General features: G+C 45.6%; 1 protein-coding gene across 2 annotated transcripts in view; it reads right to left on the bottom strand.

Annotated features, from left to right (window-relative positions):
• CIB2 (calcium and integrin binding family member 2) overlaps positions 1-18,312 on the bottom strand; it is a 32,132-nt gene extending 13,820 nt beyond the window's left edge. For both annotated transcript variants that reach the window (XM_020976021.2, XM_020976020.2), the window contains exons 1-2: positions 17,775-18,312; positions 6,642-6,676 (exon numbers count right to left, since the gene is read on the bottom strand). In XM_020976021.2, the coding sequence (XP_020831680.1) occupies positions 6,642-6,676; positions 17,775-17,825 (86 nt within the window). In that variant the 5' untranslated portion in view covers positions 17,826-18,312. The remainder of the gene's footprint in view (positions 1-6,641; positions 6,677-17,774) is intronic.
• Positions 18,313-20,595: the final 2,283 nt, after the last annotated feature.

The following is a 20,595-nucleotide window of genomic DNA, read 5'->3' as shown; positions in this document are numbered from 1 at the left end:
GGCTGCCTTGTTCAGGGTCACCCTGCCAATATGAGTCAAAAGTGGGTCTTGAAGTTGTCTTCCCGGTGCTTTATACATGGCCCAACAATATTGTTATTATTTTTATTGTTTTCTCCGCACTTAGATGTGATGTGGATACAGCATACGGGACCCTAGGGGTTAAAGAAAATATTAAGGGCTGCTTTTCCAGTACTTTGTGAGCTCATTCTCTAGCTCGTCCTGTAACTTGAGAGCATTCCAAAGTCCTTTTCCCCTCATCTTGAAAAATCATAAAACTTCTCCTTATCATGTACCATAAAATTACCAAAAGAATTCCTTCAGTCCCCATCATCCTTGTCATAAAATTTCCCCCCTTCCCCGTCTTCCTTATCCTGTCCTTATCTTGAACCACCATAAAGCTATATCCTTATTCAGAACATCTACAGGCTGTATAGCTTTCTGTCAGAATTTTGCTATGTAAGCCTAGCTCCCACACATACCAGCACCTTAATTGTAGCCTTGTTGCTACAATACAGGTCCGTGTGCTTTCATGTTAATAAAGTTCCCGATGGCTAAAGGGAAGGTCTAAGTGAATTCTCTCCTGAATCTGACCTCGACAGAAAGGTTCCATCTGACTATCTGCGGACGGGCTGTCTGATTTCCAAAAGAATCAGCTTTTGCGTACGCCTTTACCAAGTACACATATGTACATAGGCATATCTATGTACAAACACATACCCAGTACCTGGGACTTCTGGAAGTGAATCATCTGATCCATTTTTCAGGTGATCTACTAAAGCCCCAACCAAAATGTCCCAGGCTTCCTTCCTCAACCCCTGAGAACGTTCTTAATGAAACAGACACACCATGAATAAGACCTGCTTTCTCCTGTTGTCCAGACATCTGTGGCTGATGTCTCTGGAGGACTCCTCAGACCATCTAGCCCAGGCTCCTTCAATAGAGGTCTCTAATTCATGGATTGGCTTGCCTTCCTTCCAAGTTGGCCATCTTCAAAGACTGATAGGCCCACTGAGGTGGGCCCAAATACCTGCTCATCCCTGTCTGAGGCACCTGCCAAATCTGCCTCCTCATTCTGATGGAGAGATAAAGGCAGACCAGCTGGCCGAGCAGATCAAACATTACCAGAATGAAAACTTGTCTGCTGAGAAATTTAATAGGTTGAACATATAGCTGCCCCAGAGAGCTGGCATGGCCCATCCCCCCGTCAGTGGGATCTGATTTGGTCATACGCCCCCAATCTGGGTGACCGGGAGTCAGTATCAGGTCTGAAACAGCCGAAGTATTTCTAAAACAACGATCTGATAATATCAACCTCCCCTCCCCGCCTCCACTCTTCAATGACAATTGCCTCTACAGTAAAATAAAAAATCCCCTTCTTAGCATTTAAAGTTCTCCATGTTCTGGTTCCCACCTGTTTTCTTAATCTTATTTCATATGATTTCTCTTTACATACTCTCTCTTCCAATCAAAATGATCTCCCAGCTGTGCTGCATACATGCCTGATCTCCCATCTCCAAGCCCTTGCACCGGGGGTCCCCACATCTGGAAAGCATTCCCTCCTTATTTCCTCCTCAGGATCCCCAGCTGCCTCGAAAGCCCAGCTCAGACACCCAAGGCATTTCCCAAAATTCCCAGTTATTAGCACTCTCTGTCTCTCAAAATTGCTTTGTACACTGCATCTTCTTCCACCCGTACTATAGCGTCCCTCCCTCTCCTCCTGGAGAGAACTTAAGCTTCTTGTTTCACTTCTTGCCTTTGTAGCCTCAGGGTTTGGCACAATGCTTGGCACAAAACCATAATACTTAGTGAATCAAATGGAATTATTTCCTCTAGTTCCACTAATTTCAAATTCCCAATCCTCCAAGCACATTCAGCAGAGATTTTTGATTTTTTGATTTTTATTTATTTATTTTTTTAATCTAGACCTAAGATTTCGTCACTTTGAGAAACTCCCTCTACAAGTACCTGCTGGTACCTTCTCTGAAACATATAGCCTCACAGCTTATCCTGTGCACTAGAGAGTAAGTGACTTGTTCAGGGTCATACAGTTGGTACGTCAGAGACAGGAGGTGAATGACTCATGCCAACCCTCTGGCTGCTACATCATGCTGCCTTCTTCAAATTCAACAAGGATTGATTTTTTTAAGTAGCAACATTGAAATACAGTCCTTTCTCCACAGACTAAAAGAGTTCTCCCCTCAACAGCTACAGAAACATGGATTAAGCACCTACTCTGTCATTGCATACCCAGAGACAAAAACTTAACAGCCCCTGCGCTCAAGGGGTGAACATTCTATTGGACTAAGCTACCCAGCGCAGAATCACCTGGCTGATAACTAGTCCTAAGTCCTAGCCAGCTAGGGCTCCCTCACATGCTGCTGCCTAATTACACAGTATCTAATGATAAAAACAGTAACAGTACATAGTACCAAGCGCCATGTTTTACAATTATTATCTCATTTACCTCACAAAAACCCTGGCAGGTAGGTGCTATTTTTGCCCCCATTTTACAGATGAGGAAACTGAAGCAAACAAGTTAATTGACCTGTCCAGAGTCATATAACTAATAAGTGTCTAAGACCAGATATGAACTCAAGTTGTCCTGACTCTAGGTCAAGCTCTCTATCCAGTGCCAGAAAAGAATGTCCCAGATTATGAATCTTGCTTAACCATGGAAGGCGGTCTCAAGGACAACTGATGATACTCATGGTGCTCCCCTCCCCCATCACATATATCTCCAACCCATCTCACAAATGAGCCAACCCATCCTCGCAGTCTGACCTTTCAACATGAGCCCTTGAAATATAATCAAGGGTCTTACTCAGCAGCCTTCAGGGAAAAGCTGGGCAGCCTCAAGAGAGAAAGTTTCAACAACCAAGAATTTCAAGGAAACTTTAGGAGACGTGTATGACCAGATCTGTTGTTATTTTTGTTGTTAAGTCATGTCTGACTCTTCATGACCCCATTTGGGGTTTTCTTGGCAAGGATACTGGAGTGGTTGGCCATTTCCTTCTCCAGCTCATTTTACAGATGAGGAAACTGAGGCAAGCAGGGTTAAGTGACTTGCCCAGGGTCACACAGCCAGTAAGTGTCTGAAGCTAGATTTAAACACACAAAGATGTGTCTTCGAGACTGCCGGCCAGACATTCTGTGCACTATGGTGCCACCTAGCTGCCCATCATGACCAGATCTACCCAACAGCTACTGTGAAGTTTATTCACAAAATAACTCTAAAAGTCTCCTGAAAGGGATACTCTCAGGGCACAGGGAGAGTTAGAGGGGGAAATGCCAGTGATGTAAAAACAAAAAATATCAATAAAATCTGCTTTAAAACGAAAGAAAAAGTAGAGAAACTCCGATTAAATGAATTTGATTAACTTAATTATTTAATGAAATTTATTGGTCTGGGTCATGGAAAAAAGATGAGGAATGTCTTCCTCTTGGTAGTGATGGGGCAGCAAGAAGTTGCCTACACTGTCAGACTCCAAGCCTTGCTCAGCTGGCTTTCTTTGCTGCATAAGGAAAGATTTAACGTAGGGAGGGTGAGTCTATCTAAAAATAATTGGTATTAAAAATAAAGAAACCAATAAAACTTTTTAAAAAATCTCCCTAGCTAAATGCAGATACCAAAGCTAAGAAACGTTGGAGAAATGTTTGTAAATAAAAGCAATTCACTTGATCACTTCTCCCAGGGTAGCATGGTACAAGCATGCTAACTTTGGAATTAGAAAGCCTGGGTTCAGATCCTGCTTCTGAGTAACCTGAGTGCTTGTGTGACCTTGGCTAAGTCATCACACCACTTCCTTGGGGCGCTATTTCCCCATCTGTAAAATGAGGCCTCAAGGTCGTACCTGCCTAGGACCTCTGATCCTCCCTTTGGTGTGAGCCACCCCTTCCCCAAGAGGAAATGAGGAACTTGTGGGAGTGGGGAGTGTCTGTGAAGGAATGCAGAACTAGGGAATTTCCTGGAGAGCCTTCTTGGAGAAGACCAGCCAACATTGAAGGACAGAGTCCAGAGAAAAGCCCCCCTTTTCTGGACTGCAGAGAGGACCTGGCGATGGCAAAGCTGTTCTGAGCTAAATCACAGGCAGCACTTGCCACCTCAGCAGAGAGAAAGCAAATCCCAGAGCTTCTATAGCTGTTTCTGGCTTTTAGGGCAATCTGATACCTCTACTGGCAGAAAGGGACCCAGTGGAGCCAAAAAACGAGGTGAAATTTCCCATTATTTCCCAATTCTGTAAAGCCTCTTATGATGGATACAAGCTTTACCCTTGCAGCAGACTTGGAAATCAGCTTCAGTCAAAAAGAAGGTGAGTTGCCAGTCATGAATACAAAGCACAGCTCTCCTCTAGCCCCCAGGATCTCTATGAATGGTCAGGAAGAGTCTCAATGAATTCTGGGGACTCTACCTACTTCCTATGATTAAGTCCCTTCTCCTCTCTGGTCATCAGATTCTAGTTCTGTGAGATGAGGGGTTTGGACTACAGATAATCTCTATGCACCCCCCCCAGCTCTAAATCCCATAACTCTATGGTCTTTAACAGGTTTGGAGCATATCCCTAGCATTTGAGGGAGAAGAGGGCGAGAGGATCCAAGTTGGTGATTTCACTGAGTTCCTGGTGTGAAAACTCCCTCCCTCAATCCAGCCCCTGAGATCACTGATCTGGAGCTAGAAGGGACCTTGGAGACCAGAGGTCCCTCAGGCAGAGTGCATCATTGGCAGGATTTGAATTCTTGAGCCAGGGCCTTTTCCATTCAACCATGCACGCTGCCTCCCAGAAACGAGTCGATAATTTGAGACAAGTTCATGGCGTGCTCAAGTTGGAAGGATCCCCAAAGCCCAACTAGATTTTTCAGGTTTGAAGCCCATCAAAGGGAAAATACTAATATTGAACATAAAAGTGACTTTGGGAGAGGAATGTGTGCCTCAGATTTCACCCTCGGCCAGTCAGCAAATGTTTATAAGTGCCTACTGCATACCAGGTTCTGTTATAAGTGCCAATTATAGTAAGATAAAAACACCATCCCAGTTGCCTTCAAGGAGCTGAGATTCTCCTGAATGGAGAAGGAAACATACAAAAAGCTAGTACATACAGGGTGTATCAAGTGAAAGAGGAGGGAAGACACAAGCAATGGGGAACTCAGAGAGGCTTCCACCAGAAGGGGGGGGTTTGAGCTGGGTCTTGAAGGAAGCCAAGGAAGCCAGAAACTAGAAGCAAGGGGGCAGAATGTTCCAGGCACAGCAAACAGAAGAGAGGAGGGGGGTCCCACGAGGACACACATAGTCTCTGTATAAAGTGCTTTTGCTTAATTGCTTTTCTTTTTCAAAGGGTAAAGTTCAGTGGGGGAGGGAATAATAAAGGAGTCAAGATGAAAAGTACCAATAAAAGGGAAATACGGGAATCAGTTCTAGAATCACAGAAAAGCTGTGATAGGCAGTAACAGATGGAAGAACTCACACTGCGGAGCCCAGAGATGCAACTACAGGATTATCAGGTGGGCCAACACCTGCATTTTAGGCTTAGGGAGAGGGTAGTCTAGTGGGACAGAAGTGGGGCAAGGGGTCAGGAGGACCTGGATTGAAATGCCCTGGCATACACTTAGTAGTTGTGTGAGTCCAAGCAAGTTACCTCCCTGAGCCTCAGTTTCCTCATCTGTAAAATAGGAAAAATGCTGGCAACAGCGTAAGAGAGTTTTTGTAAGGATCAAATAATATATGCAAACTTTTGTGAACTTTAAAGCTCTAAGTATAATTTATTATTACATCATCACAGATATATATATATATCATCACACATACACACACACACACACACACACACACACACACACACACACATATATATATATATATATATATACATGTATATAATGGCTACTTATAGGGCTGATTTCAGGGACACCAAGAAAGCCCTCTGGCCCCTGAAAAATCCCTCCCACCAACTAGGTACAAATTTCATCTCTCTATCCAGATTCTTCTCCCTGCTTTGTGCTTCTGGAATGACTTTGAGCCTCTCCCATGACCAAATCTATCTGTTTTATAGAACAACAGATGCTCAGAGCTAGAAATTCTCCATGTCAATCTAGAGATTATCTAAGTCAATCCCCTCATTTTACAGGTGGGGAAACTGAGACCAGAGGGCAAAAGTCATGAGCCCAAAGTCACACAGTTAATTACTGACAGAGCCCTAGACTGGAAGCTGAGACTTAGGTTCCCATCCCACCATCTACCCATATGACCTTAGGGAAATCCCTTCATTTTTCTGGGCCTCTATTTCCTCATCTGTCAAATAGAGAGAAGAGTATTACACTAACGTTAGTACTAATGAAGACTATTACACTAACCTGGATCACCTAGATGTTGTAAGCATCAGTTAGGGAAGAAACCCTTTGTGATTGTGAGCTAAAATTGCCGTTTTTGTTATTATGGTTATGAGACAGCCCCAGATCAAGGGCCAGGGAGGCAGTCTGAAGTTCTGCATGTTTCCTGGCCCTGTATCCAAGAAAGAGCATCCTCTCTCTTTTGCCAGCTTGGAAAGGAAAGGGCTTTCCAGGTACCAGGTGAGTATGAAGTCCAATGTCCTGCCAATGAACAGACATGACCCCCAAAAAAAGAATGGACAAGAGAACATTCTACTTACTTGAGGATGTCATTCCGATTGAAGAAGGAACAGTCCTGTTAAAGGGAAAAAAAACCTGAGTGAGTTGGCAGCATTCAATTACTTTGATATCTCTGAAAGAAAAGTAATACATAATATTCATATAACATTTTTAATTTTTGAAAAGCACTTTACACATATTATTCCCTTTGATCCCTGAAACAATCCTGAAACAATAATGCCATATTATCCCCATCTTTACAGATACAGAAACTGAGGATGACACTGGCTAAATGACTTGTCTAAAGTCACACAGTTAGTCAATGTCTGAGGTTGAATTTGAGCTCAGGTCTTCCTGACCCCCTAGTCAAGCATTTTGCTATGGTCCTTAACAGTCCTTTCCTAGATAGGGCAGATGGTCTGAATCAAGAGATAGTGGTTACATATATTGGAATAAAGCTGGGGGGAATGGATTTGAATTGCTAATTTTTCTTTTAATATCAAAATGTCACAGAGAGACCACCTGTGGTGTCCAATTCACCAACAGGTAAAGCTTGAGTTTTCCTCTTTTACCCCATAGGCCAAAACCTTGAAAATGGAATGTGGTGACTCTAAATCTGTGGTAATTAAATCAGTCAGCCTATCGGAACTGGGAAGGCCTTTAGAATTCATGTAGTCCAAAGGCTTCACTTCATGGAGGGGAAAACTGAGGACCAGAGAAAAAGCATGGCCTATCCATGGTCACACCATTAGCGATGAGAAGATCTTGGACTGGAGACAGAGGGCCTGGGTTCAAATCCCTCTTCTGACCCTTACTATCTGTGTGAACTTGGGGAAATCATTTTACCCTAATGTGACTCAGTTTCCTTATCTGTAAAATAAGGTGGTTACACTTAATGGCTTCCGAGGGTCTCTTCCAGCTCTAAATTCATGACCTCACATCCCTATGTCCCAGGATGGTGCTCTTCTTGGCTATGCCAAAAAAAAAAAAGAAGAGGATAGGGACAAGGGATGGCCGCTGAACCAATTAATGTTACACAATCGCAAAGATGATCACTAAGTTAATTAAATAAACAAAGTGTCCTCCTTTATGGTTTGAGTTCTTCTAGAACTCCCTCTCATTCTCCAGGGAATTTTCTTTAGAAAAGGACACTTGGTAATCCTAGAGGGATGGAAAACTTCCCTGCTTGTCCTCTTCGATTTCATTTGCTTAGGGCTCCAATATCCCAGTTCCCTGGCCTCCCCTCAAACCCAGCCTACTGGCAAATAGTGTAGCAGGAGTCTGATTACTGGGCCTGGGCCCAGATGGTGTCCCCAGCTCACATTGTCTAAGGAAGTCCAAGTCAGGTAGTTAACTCCTTGTTCATTCTAGCACAGTAAGGCTCCCAGATAGGAAGTCCCTTCCGTGTTTAGCATATAGTTGGCACTTAATAAATGCTTACTAATTGATTAGTCATGCTGCCATCAGTTGTCCACACGAGGGATGTTAAGAATAAGAAGCAGCATCATGGTACATCAGAAGTGGGAGGACCTGCCTTCAAAGGCAGGTAATATATAAACCCTGCCTGTAATTACTTATTACAAAGCCACTGTGTGACTCTGGACCCAACACTCCACCATTTTGGGTTTTTTTTCATCTACAGAATGCAAGGGTTGGATGGGATGACTTCTGATGTCCTGCCCACTTCTAGATCTCAGATCCCTGAAGAGGGGCTGTATTCTCCTCTTCCTCTGTACTTTGGCCTACCCTGTTCTGTATTCCTGCAATGTCTTCCTAAATTTTAATGTTACCTAAACTTTAACATTCAATTCAAATGCCAAAAAAATATGGCTCATTCTGTACCTCCAGTCCATCCCTTCTCTGCCAAGAGGTGGGGACTGTTCACTGTATCCACCAGAGTTCTTAAATCTTTGCAAGGTCTTTTTTTTAACATCATTATGAAGTCCAACTTAATTGCTTTCTCTTCCTTCCCTGATTTCCCTCAGTCTATGAGGAGGTCCTCCCTCAGACACGTCCTGTAGAATAGACTTCTCTGATGCGTCTAAAATAACTTGATGTGTGTTTATGCCTACTTTTTTTCATGACTTATTGTTCCATTAGACTGTAAGCTATGTGAGGGCCATGACCATGTCTCATATAAAGTTTGTATCTCCATCAGCACCCCTTTGAGTCCTGCACACACTGTGACGTCTTAGCAAATAAATGTCTTTTGAATGAATAAAGACCAGCAGGAAACGTTCTCAGAAAAATGAAACTTGCTATCACTTTTTTTTTTTGGCTAGGGAATGGGGTTAAGTGACTTGCCCAGGGTCACATAGCTAGTAAGCGTCAAATGTCTGAAGCTGGATTTGAACTCAGGTTCTCCTGACTCTAGGGCCAGTGTTCTATCCACTGCACTACCTAGCTGCCCCATTGCTATCACTTTTAAAAACACATTTTCCATCTTATTTTTTTTTATCATGGCTTAAAATCACTTCTTACTAAAGTCTTCCCATTACATAAGATCATATCATCATAGATCTGGGATTAGAAGGGACTTCTCAGCTCATTTAGTCAGCTGTTCTCAAACTTTTGGTCTCAAGACCTCTTTGCACTCTTACAAATTGTTGAAGACCCCCCTTGCAAAGAGCTTTTGTTTATGGGGGTTATATCTATTGATATTTACCATATTACGAATTAAAACATCTTAGTATTATTATAAAAATAGTTTTGACCTCATGGACTCCCAAAAGGACCTTGAGGACACCCAGGGATCCCTGGACCACACTTTGAAAACAACAGACGTGGCTAAACCATCTTATTTTACAGATGAGGAAACTTGAAGCTAAGAGGGTTAGTGGCTTGCCCAGAGTCATGTAGACCATAAGCCTCAGAATCAGGATTTGTGTCTGGGTCCTCTGGGTTCATCATGGTGACCCTGGGTTCTGAAATGCTATGCGAATAAGGAGGACAAGTTTGGGAAGGTCCTTCCCGACATATGGTGGCTTTATGTGTGGGACTAAGTGTCTTTTATCTGGGGGCCAGCCTGGCTAAATGTGAAACGCTCTTGTCCAGAAGCTGGATTATCTTTGGTGGAGGCAACTCACAAAGACCATCTATGGACAAAGAGCCATATTATTTGGAGCTGGAAGGAGCCTTGCAGATTACATACATTATATAATATAATATTGTTAAATGTATAATATTGCAATATAATATGTTATATGTACATATATGCATATACATCTATACATACGTATGTATATGTGTGTGTGTGTGTATTATGGTCTCATCCTTTCATTTTATAGATAAACTGAAGCCCAGAAAAGTGACTTGCCCAAGGCCACAGTGTAAGGGGCAGAGCTGTGGACTTAGGAACGCTGACCCCAGATCGAATGCTTTCTTCTATACTGAAGAGCCTGAGACCAGGAGAGGATCAGTCCATATGGGCAGAGGGAGCCCCTCACGTGAGCCTCTAAAGCAGAGGCACCCTGAGCACCACCCAAGCCAGATTAAATTCCTAGTAGTTCCCAGATGGTTTTAATGTGTTGTAATATTAATTAAAAAAAAAAGAGAGATGTGCGTGGTTTTCTAAGTCAGTACATGGCCTGCAGGGATCCTTATGTACTATTTGAGGGCTCATTCTCATCGGAGTTTCACCTCGCCGTCTTAAAGTACTGGATCAATAACAATACCACCTGGCTTTGCTATAAGGTTTCCTGAGCCCTTCTCAGGACAGACATTATTATTATTCTCACTTGTCAGAGCAGGAAACTGAGTCCCAAAGATAGGACGTCACTGGCCTGAGGTGACACAGCTGGTCTAGCACTCAGGTCTGGCCCCCAGTGCAGGGTCTTTCCACTGACCCACACAAAACAGGGAAAGTAAACATCTGGGAACAAGGGACTGTCTCAGCAGCTGGGGTGGGGTGGGGAGGGCTGGGAAGGAGGAACAGAGGAAGAGTTCATAGCTCCAAGCTCCAGTTTGGGGTGGGGATAGGGGGCTCCATTTCTATAAACCACAGCATGACCCACACCAAGAGGTGCTTTTGGGAAACAGCCATCTATAGGAGGCAGCATGATCAGAGGAAAGAGCATTTATTGCCCTTAGAAACAAAGGACTTGGGTTCGATGGGAAAGCCCTCAAAGGATGAGAGATGGATGGGGAGAACAGATCTGGCTGGTGGTCCATAAGTCTGTATGGAAGTGCTACTTTCCCCTTCTCCCATCGCTTGTCCTCTGTGCTACAGAGGGGGTATAGGGATGATTCTTGGAGAGGAATATTCATGGAACACCTTACAGCTTTCAAACAAGGCAGCTTATTTTAATGGAAAGAACACTGGATTCAGTGTCAAGGGACCTCAGCTCAAATCCCAGTGTAGCCATTTATGAAATCACAGAATTCAGAGTCGGAAAAGACCACATCCAGTCCAACCCATCACTCACTCCCTGAATAACCTTGGGAAAGTAATCTCTCCGGGCCTCGGTGTCTTCGGCTGGACCACAAGAGAATCCAACTTGAGATCCTGTGATGCTAAGGGCTGGCCCATCCCTATCTCATTCGGTGCTCCCAGTATCCCTGTGAAGGAGGCAGGGTAAATGTTCTTCCCATTTGACAGATGAACTAACTGTGATCCAGCAGGGAGAGAAATCATTCAAGCAAGGTTACCCAGGTAGTTAGAGGTGGATCTGGGCCCAGAAGCTGGGCCCAGGGCTTTTCCTACTACACCTCCCTCTTCCCTTTTCCTGACTTGTAAAGAAGACAAACCTTTATGGGTATTTGAGCCTCACCTCGCCTTATTCCTCTAGCTGTGAATGCACTTCCAAAATTACCTTTATTGATTCTACATACTGACATTTCACGTTTGCTTATCTGTGCGATCAAATGAAATAATATGTAGAAAGTGCTTAGCACTTAGCACATGGTAGGTGCCTAATCAATGCTTGTTCCTTTCCCCTTTGCCTCACGTGCATACGCTCATGTTGTTTACCCCAGTAGAATGCAAGCCTCTTAAAGCATAAACATTTTTGGGAGGGGGGGTCTCTAGACCTAGCACAGCACTTGACTTATAGCCAGCACTTTCTAAGTGATGAATGAATGAACGGATTCTGAATGTACTTTGGAGCGCAGCCTTTTGGGATTATGATGAGGTTGCTTCAAGGGATGCCCACTGCCCTGGCTCCAGCTTCCTTTGCTCCTGCCAGAGGAGTCTGGGCAGCGTGACGTGCATGCCAATGAGAGATGCTTCTGCTGGCAACCCTGAGCAGCTCCCCAAACAGCAGGCATTCCAGGTCCATCCTAGAAAAGGACCTGGCCTCTTTGACGGAGTTGTTGACACTGCCCTGGCAAGCTGGAGTATTTTTAATGACATTTGGGTGGCATTGGAATGCCAGCAATTCAATTGTGTGCTGATTAGCAGAAGGGATGAGATGTGTGTGTGTGTGTGTGTGTGTGTGTGTGTGTGTGTGTGTGTGTAGGAGGGGGAGGGAATGAGAACAGATGCATTAGGAGATGCATCATTTTGTGTTCTAATGGACCTACAAGGGCTTAGTCATTACGCTCTGATTCAGGAGAAAAAAGACCCCTACAAAACCGTCACTGGGCTAGGCTGCCAATGACCTTGAAATCACCCTCACCAGCAGGTAATGTGGTATGGCGTAAACAGAACAGGCCTAAGACATCTGGGTTCAAATTCCAGCTCTGCCCCCATCTCTGTTTGACCTTGGAGAATTCACGTTCAACATCTGTAGCTCTTAGTGTACCCAACAATAAAATGGGTGGAATAATAGTAGTTTATTACAAAAGCAATCCTTCCATTATCATTGGTGGAAACAGTCGGAATCGTTATTGCATGTTTAGGACATGTCATTGAGGTCTGTCATTAAGAATGAGAAGAGGTGGCGTGGCATATGCTGAGAAAAAAGCCCTGGGTTTGGAGTCGGAGGAACTGGATTCCAGTTCTGACTGTCTCAGCCTGCCTCTGTGACCTTGAGCAAGTCACTTGCCTAAGTTACCTCATCTGTACAGTGAAGGGGGTGGACCGGATGAATTCAGAGGTCCTTCAATCTATAAATCTATAATCTTATAAGATTGGAAGGGAGAATGAGAAGGGAAAGGAGGTGAACAGACATTGAGCTCATTGTATGTCCATCCATGAACTGAGAAGTAGAGTCCCATTTCATAGCTAAAAGAAGGACTTGGTGAAGAGTCAAACAAGGTTTGGAAAAAAGACAAGAACATTAGTTGTCTCTTTTGGAAAGCAGAGGTAAGTAATGGCCACGTGAGTGGCATCATGGGACTGTAGAAGGGGTGCTGGACTTAAGAGTCAAGAAATCTGGATTCAAATCTCACCTCGAGAACTTATTAGCTACGTGGCCTTTCTCTAGGTCTTAGTTTCCTTCTTTGTAAAACAGAGAAAATGCTGCCTATGCTACTTTCCTCACAAGGTTGTCATGAGGCAGTACTATGAAAATATGGGATAAGAACAGAGACTGATCTGTGAGTTTTACTGAGAGCGAGCTTCTGGTGAGGAAATTCCTGCTACCAATACAAGCTGGCACTCTGCTGCAATGTCTAGTCTTAGGGAGTTGTGTGGAGCACCAAAAGGCTGAGTGATTTTGGAGGGTCAGAGGAGTGACTGGAACCTAGGCCTTTTTGCTCTGAGGCTTATCTCTCTACCCCTTATACTACATGCTCTGACTTTTTTTTTAAACCATGAGAAGTTTACATTACAAGAATGTGGAACCATAGGAAGTGTATGACTTGTTCTTTCCCCACTTTCAGTAAGAAGAGAATTTAGAAGCAAGGTGTTCAAATTTCAGTGAGGAAAATACAGGTTAGTATTGGAACCCCAGAACCAGAGCAAGGATGCATATAGCTTCCTGACAAAAAGAACAGCAGAACATCTCAAGGGGTGAAGGGAAGAGAGAAAAAAAAATGTTTGTTATATGAACAAGATAAGAAAAGAAAAAAGAAGGGAAGGAAAAGAGAAAGAGAAAGGGGAAGGCAAAGGAAGATTAGAGAAGGGAAGGAAAGGCAAGGGGAAGTATGGTAAAGGAAGGGAAGGAGAAAGGAAAAGAAGGAAAATGACGAAAAGGTGTGACTTCCTCTCAAGGAAGATTGCAAAGTCTCCTGCCCTGGAAAGTTTTAAGAACAAAAGCAGCACCCCTCCCCCCAGGGATGGCCAGTGCCCAGTCTAGCCTGAGCTTTACTCTTCCTTCTTCATTCAGAGGTAGCCTCTATCACTATAAATCACAGGGTAACCCATACCATAAGGTGCAGTCTATAGGAGGTAGTACGGCATAGTGGAAAGGGCATTCCCTGCCTTTGGGGACAGAGGATACGGATTCAAATCCTGGCTCTGCACTGTGTCTTCTCTCCTCACCCTCATCCCCAAGACATACTCTCTCCTTCCTTGGAGCAGCAAAGGGGTGGAAGAAAGAAGGTTGGACCCAGAGTCTGCAGCCTCTGCCACACTCCTTGGGTAACCTTTGGCAAGTTCCTTAAAGCTCCCTAGAACTCAGGGTCCTCATCTGTACAGGAGGAGGCACAGTTGAACTAAATGGCCCCTACCATCCCTTCTGGATCTAAATCCTGTAATCCTATGTACATTCTTATTAGTTCATCATTTGGGTCCATCAAACTGCCAGGGAGTATTTATAGGAAACCTACTGTGCGCCCCATGTTGCCCTTGGGTAGCTCTTAGCTATAGGAGATAAAATATCACATTGAAAATAATACAGCTAGGTGGTGCAGTGGATAGAACACCAGCCGTGGAGTCAGAAGGACCTGAGTTCAAATTCAGCCTGTGACACACGATACTCACTAGCTGTGTGACCCTGGGCAAGTCACTTAACCCCATCACCTAGCCAAAAAAACCAAAACCAAAACAAAAGAAAAAGAAAATAATAATGAAAGAAAAGACACTGCCCTTCAAGGGTACCCATCCTGGGCAGTGGAAGGGTGATGCCCACCCTCTCCTAGGGGAATGACCAGGCATCACAGGATGCCATTCCAAGGGGAGAAACTTCTAGGATGTTGGCTGAAGAAGAGAAAAAGAAGTCTCTGGGGCTATAACTTCACATAGATTATTCTGCCCTTCAGCGTCACAGCCAAGACCAGGCTGGGCTCCTGAGAAGACTTTGAACTTGACACCAACGGCTTTCTCTAGGCTCTGTAAATGAAGCTGGGTAGAAGATAGAGACCCAGTAACCAGAACACTAGGTTGGCACTACAAGCCAAGATCCCAAGTTCATTCTCTTTTTCTTCAAAGTGTACTTGACATCTAGCAACCTGAGAGCCCTGGGTCATCCAGCTGAGTTTCAGATTCTTCTCCTGGGCCAAAGGAGGCAGATTTCCAAGTCCGCTCTCCATCATCCCTCACCCCTACTCATAAAGAGAAAATATAAATCCCAAATCAGATCTTGTGCTGGGACTATTTCCTCAGAACATTGTTAAATGAAAAAGAGACCTCCCTCGCCAAAATAAAATATTCAGAGCAGTTTTATGCATAGTAACAAAAAAAGCAGTTTATTCAACTGTGATCTAATCAAAAATAATAAAAATGAAGAGTCTATATGGTGGCATAAGTGGAAAGGGTCTGTTAGGTTTAGAATCAGGGGAATCACAGAATTTGAGAGTTGGAAGGCATGTCCGAGACCATTGACTTCAGCCCTCTCATACACAAAGGGATCCCCACTATAACATATCTGATAACCTTTGCTTGAAAATCCCCAAGGAGAAGGAAATCACCAGCTCTCTAGGTGAGCCATTCCACTTTGGCACAGCTCCTATTATTAGGAAAGTTTTCCTGATGTTCAGTCACCAAAACCAGCCTCTGCAGTTTCCGCCATTCCCAATTCTTCCCTCTGATCCCTCTTCTACATGAAAGTCCATTAGATACTTGAAGACAACTACCATGTCTCCCCTGAGTCTTCTTTTCTTCAGGTTAAACAGGCTTCCTTCAGCTTATTCTCACACATCATGAAGTCAAGGCCTTTGGCCACCCTGATCGCCCTCCTCTGGACAGTCTCCAGCTTATCAATATCTTTTTTAAACCATGATACCTATAACTGGACACAACACTCCAAGTGAAGTCAGACAGAGGCAGAATACAGTGGGATTATCACCTCCCTATTCCTGGAAGCTATGTCTTTCCTAATGCAGTCCAAGATAAAGTTAGCTTTTTTCAGACTGCCATAGTGTATGGCTGACTCAGATTGAGCTTATAGACCACTAAAACCCTTAGACTGTTTAAAGAACAATCTCTCTCTATCCATGCCTCCCCCATCTCAGGTTGGAGGAGCTGACTTTTTGTCCTCACATGTAAGACTTTACATTTATCTTTATTGAATTTCATCTTGTTAGATCCAGCCCCAAACTGGGCCACTTACTCCCCATGTGACTTTGGACCAGTCACAATCTTCTTGGGCTCTGATTTCTTCATCTGTCAAAGGGGGGGGGTGTACTAAATGATCTCTGAGGAGGAGGAAGGAGGAGAAAGGGAAAGGAAGGAAGGAAGGAAGGAAGGAAGGAAGGAAGGAAGGAAGAAGGAAGGAAGGAAGGAAGGAAAAAAGGAAGGAAGGAAGGAAGGAAGAAGGAAGGAAGGAAGGAAGGAAGGAAGGAAGGAAGGAAGGAAGGAAGGAACTAATCAGCCACAGACCTACCAATCACCATATTTTAAAAACCAAAAATACTTTATAAGTGCACAGACAGATTTAGAAGAAGCAGAGGGAAAATACGTTGCTATTGTTTTCTAAAAACCAATTTTTTCCCCCTTTTAGTCAGAATATAAAACACCTTAAATTCTAAGGCAGTTAGGTGTCACACTGGACAGAGTGTTGGACCTTAAGTTAGGAAGATAGGAGTTCAAATATAGATTTAGATACTACGTGATTCTGAGCAAGTTACTTAACCTCCCCCTTAGTTTTCTCATCTGGAAAATGGGCATAATAATAGCATCTATCTCCCAGGGTTGTTATCAGTATAAAACAAGGTATTTGCAAAGTATTTTGCAGATTTTAAAGCTAGCTATTGTTATTATTTTACTTGGAGATTCCTTTCATTTTTAGTTCAATTAATTATATTTGCTAAATTTTACTTTAAAATTACTTAAGATTAAAATTCAGAAAAGAGAAGGAAAAGATGCACCTGGGAGCCTGAACAGACACCTTTCCCTTTATTTATCTCTCTCTCTCTTTTTTTCTAATTATTGAGATAGCCAAAAACATCCTTTCCCCTTCACCTCTGATTCCCAGAGTACCCTGGGTCTCTTTAATTGACTAAGAGACCCAAGGTTAGAGGGTTTGTGTATAAACTCTGGGCTAAGAACCCTGGCTCAAACCTCTAACACTTTCTCCTACCCCACTTTTTAGGGGCATTGGGATGGAAGCAGCTTCCAGAGGCAGTCCCATTTCTGCCTTTCTGGGGCTCCTCTGCCTGACTAGGCCATCTGGGGTGAAGACAGAGGAATGAGAAGAGAACCTGAAAGACAGCTCCAGACACCTAGATCGGCTCTGATTCTAGGTCACCTGGATCTGGAAGTGAGAGTCTGAAAGAGGAGATAGACTCAGGAAGCAAAATGTGGCAGGAGAATGGACATGCTACAGAGCCCTGGGACGACTAGAGAAAATGTCTCAGCAGTTCTGGTCAAGATGCCCAAGACAGATTGGGGAGGAGGGAGAGAGGGTAGATATCTTTACAGGAGCTCACCATTTTGCTGTCCTTCATGGTTCACAAAAACACTTTCCTCACAACAGTCTTCTGAGGTAAACAGTTCAAATATTATCCCCCTTTCACAGAAGAGGAAACTGAGTCGGGGGAGGTGAAGAGACTTACTTAAGGTTACAAAGCTGGTAGTGTGAGCGCTCAAACCCTGGTCTTTTTTTTGCAAAAACTTCCTTTCCCGCTCCGGAGGGGGCTGGAGAAGACTGGAAGCCCAGACCACAGTCCCCCACGTGCACGCCCCCACCCCGAGCATCCCGAGTGCTCGGAGACATGGCTAGGGATAAAGGGCGGATCCCGGCTGAACCTGCCTCCTGGGCAGCGGAGCGCGGCTTCTAGAGATCTTAAGTTAGGATAGGCTGGGGATGGAGGAGGAGCAGCTGGCAGGTGGCAGAAGGCGGCAGAAGAGCGCACCATCCCAATCCCCCCAGCCCAGCCCAGCTAAGGCCCCTGCTCCCAGCCGGGCCCCTCACCTGGTAGTTATCCAGCTGCTCGTCGGTGAAGATTGTCTGCTTATTCCCCATCTTAGCCGCGGAGCCGGGGCTCGGCCCGGGCCAAGTCTTCCATCAGAAGGCGCCCGCTGGCTCTCGGGGACCCCGGGGTCCGAGCCACTGCGGCCCGTTCAGACGGACAGTGCCCAGTTCCTAGGTGTCCCTAGTGCTACCTCTCACTCCGATCGCCCCTCCAGGGGTCAGGGGGGCGGGAGTAGGAGAGGGAAGAAGATGGGGAGATGGCTGGAAGGGCCGGGGGCCGAGGGTCAGTCCAACGGGCGCATCCCAGAGGACCCTCGCTGCTGCCGCTGCCTCTGACAACGCCACCGGCTTGCTATGGCTTCGCCCAGGAGGGCTGGAACCAGAAGGACGGGCAAAGAGGGGGGCTGCCGGAGGGCGAAGTGTGCCCGCAGCCCCGGACAGCTCCGGACAGCTCCGGAGAGCTCCGGCTCCTGGCCTCCTCGCCAAGGTCCGCTAGCTCAGGGAGCCCGGGCCTTTGGGGCCGCCCAGCCCGGGGAAGGGGAGGGGAGCAGAGGGCGGGGCTATGCCAGCCCGGCCCCTAGGCTGCCCCTTGGCCAGACCAGGCTGGAGGCTCCGCCTCCAGAGAACCTGAGCTAGCAGGCAGACGCCAGAGGGGAGAGGTCCGTGCGTCCTCCTCTTCCAACACCTACATTCCGTGGAGGTCTCTGACACCCCCTTTCGCAGCCCCCACCCAACGTACCTCCCCACTTTGCATCCTCCTATGTCTCAACACCCCTCAGCTCCAGAGGGGGTCTGCAAGCAAGGGTGTCTTGTCTCCACCCCAACTTCATTCAGTTTCTGCTCACCTTTTGCCCCAAACGTTGTCCTTAGCCTCCCTGCCTCCGATCTCTGCCCCCTCCAGTGTACCCTCCACACTGCTGTCAGAATAAGGCTCCTAATGGAAAACCTGGCTATGTCACTGACTATGACGAGGCTCCCTATTGCCTCTAGAATTCACACACACACACACACACACACACACACACACACACACACACACACGCTCTTGCATTTTATTTATTAAGGCCCTCCCTACAGTGATCTAATCTATCTTTCCAATCGATCAATTGGCAGCTAAGTGTCACAGTAAAGAAAGCGATGGGGCTGCAATCAAGAAGGTCCCTTAACCTCAGTTTCCTTGTGTGTAAAATGGAGATAATAGTACCCCTCCCAGGGTTGTTTCAAGGAGCACTTGGCACAGTTCCTGGCACATAGTAGGCATTTAATAAATGTTCATTTGCTTCCTTCCTTCCAATAAGCATTCAAATGCCTGTTATGTGCCAGGCACTGTGAGAGGCGCTGCCGAATAACAGATTGAGTGCCAGCCTAGGACTAGGGTCCAAGTGATGCCTCTGATACTGAAGGCTGTGTGACCCTTGGCCCCTTGGTGCTCTCAGACTATAGCTACTGAGGTGCCCACCCAGGAAATCACAGGCCCCCTCCCAATCCCTATTCCCTTCAAGCACCCCATGCTCCAGCCAGCAGGGTCTGCCGGCTGTTCCCCCATCTTATCCTGCTTTCTTCCTCCCATGGACCAGCCTGAGGGGCCGATCCTTCCTTAGGACTGCCCCCCCCAATGTGTGTCTATTGGTACCCACTCTCTTTCTTTAAGGCCCAGCTCATCCTCCACGACCCCTTCCTGACTCTCCCAGCTGAATGTTTTGTCTCTCTTCACATTTTCCTGAAGGATTTTGTGTGGATTTCTCCCTGATTTGTAGTCCTCCTATTAGATTGTAAGCCCCCCTGAGCTGTTTTCACCTTTGTCTCCCTAGAAACCAGGACGGAGGTGTGTAAGTACTAAATAAATGGTTGTTGGAAGCATCTCTGGCACCATCCCTGATGTCACTAAGAAAGCCAAACTCAGGGGTGCTAGGTGACACAATGGATAGAGTACTGGCCCTGAAGTCAGGGGGACCTGAGTTCAAATCTGACCTCAGATCAAACACTCAATGCTTACTAGCTGTGTGACCCTGGGCAAGTCACTTAACCCCAATCGCAAAAAAAAAAAAAGCCAACCCCAGAGCCAGAGAGTTAGGCATGACTGCCTCCAGCTGGGCCTTGCCAGCTACTCAGCCTGCAGGGGCAGAGCATAGGCTGGCCTGAGGGAGGTTTTGGACATCATGCGCTGGTGAGAGGCGAGGGGTAGGCCGAACCTCCTCCTTCCAGTGGCTTCCTCTGGTGCAGAGACAGGAGGAGGGGAAGATTCCTCATGGCCCTTTATGAGATTCTCATGCCCATGGGAGGTGCTCATACCCAGGTTAGGATTCCCTACCTTATTTAGAATTCCCAGAGAAGGTAAGCTCCTTCAGGGTAAGATGTGCAGGAAGTTCTCTTGTCATTACATCCCCAGTGCCTAGCAAAATGCCCGCCACGTAGCATCAATGCGGGACGGATATTTTTGCTGTTGCTGTTGTTTCCTCAAACCCAAATCCACCTTTCTACAACTTTCTATCCATTGCTCCTTGATCCGATTCCTCTTCCACACAACGATCCCTCAAAAACGTGCAGGCGGCCATCATGTCCTATCTCCCCCAGCCCGCCCACGGGCAGGGGTTAAATATTTTCAGTTTCTCAGAAAGTATGATCCCAAAGTCCTTCCCATCCTCTTCAGCTTGCTGATGTTCTTCCTAGATTATGGTACCCAAGACTGAATGCCATAGTGTTACTTTCGTAATCTCCCCATATCTCTTTGGCTGTTCGTGCCCTGTCTCATTCTACCAGGACAGTATATCTAGCATCATTCAAGAAAGAAGACACTCTACTTCCAGCTGACCAGTCTGAA

This window comes from Phascolarctos cinereus, unplaced genomic scaffold, assembly GCF_003287225.1.
Source record: "Phascolarctos cinereus isolate Bilbo 61053 unplaced genomic scaffold, phaCin_HiC Scaffold_3;HRSCAF=262, whole genome shotgun sequence".
Taxonomy (NCBI): Eukaryota; Metazoa; Chordata; class Mammalia; order Diprotodontia; family Phascolarctidae; genus Phascolarctos; species Phascolarctos cinereus.
Note: the sequence above shows the minus strand (reverse complement) of the source record. Positions and strands in the feature narration are given on the sequence as shown.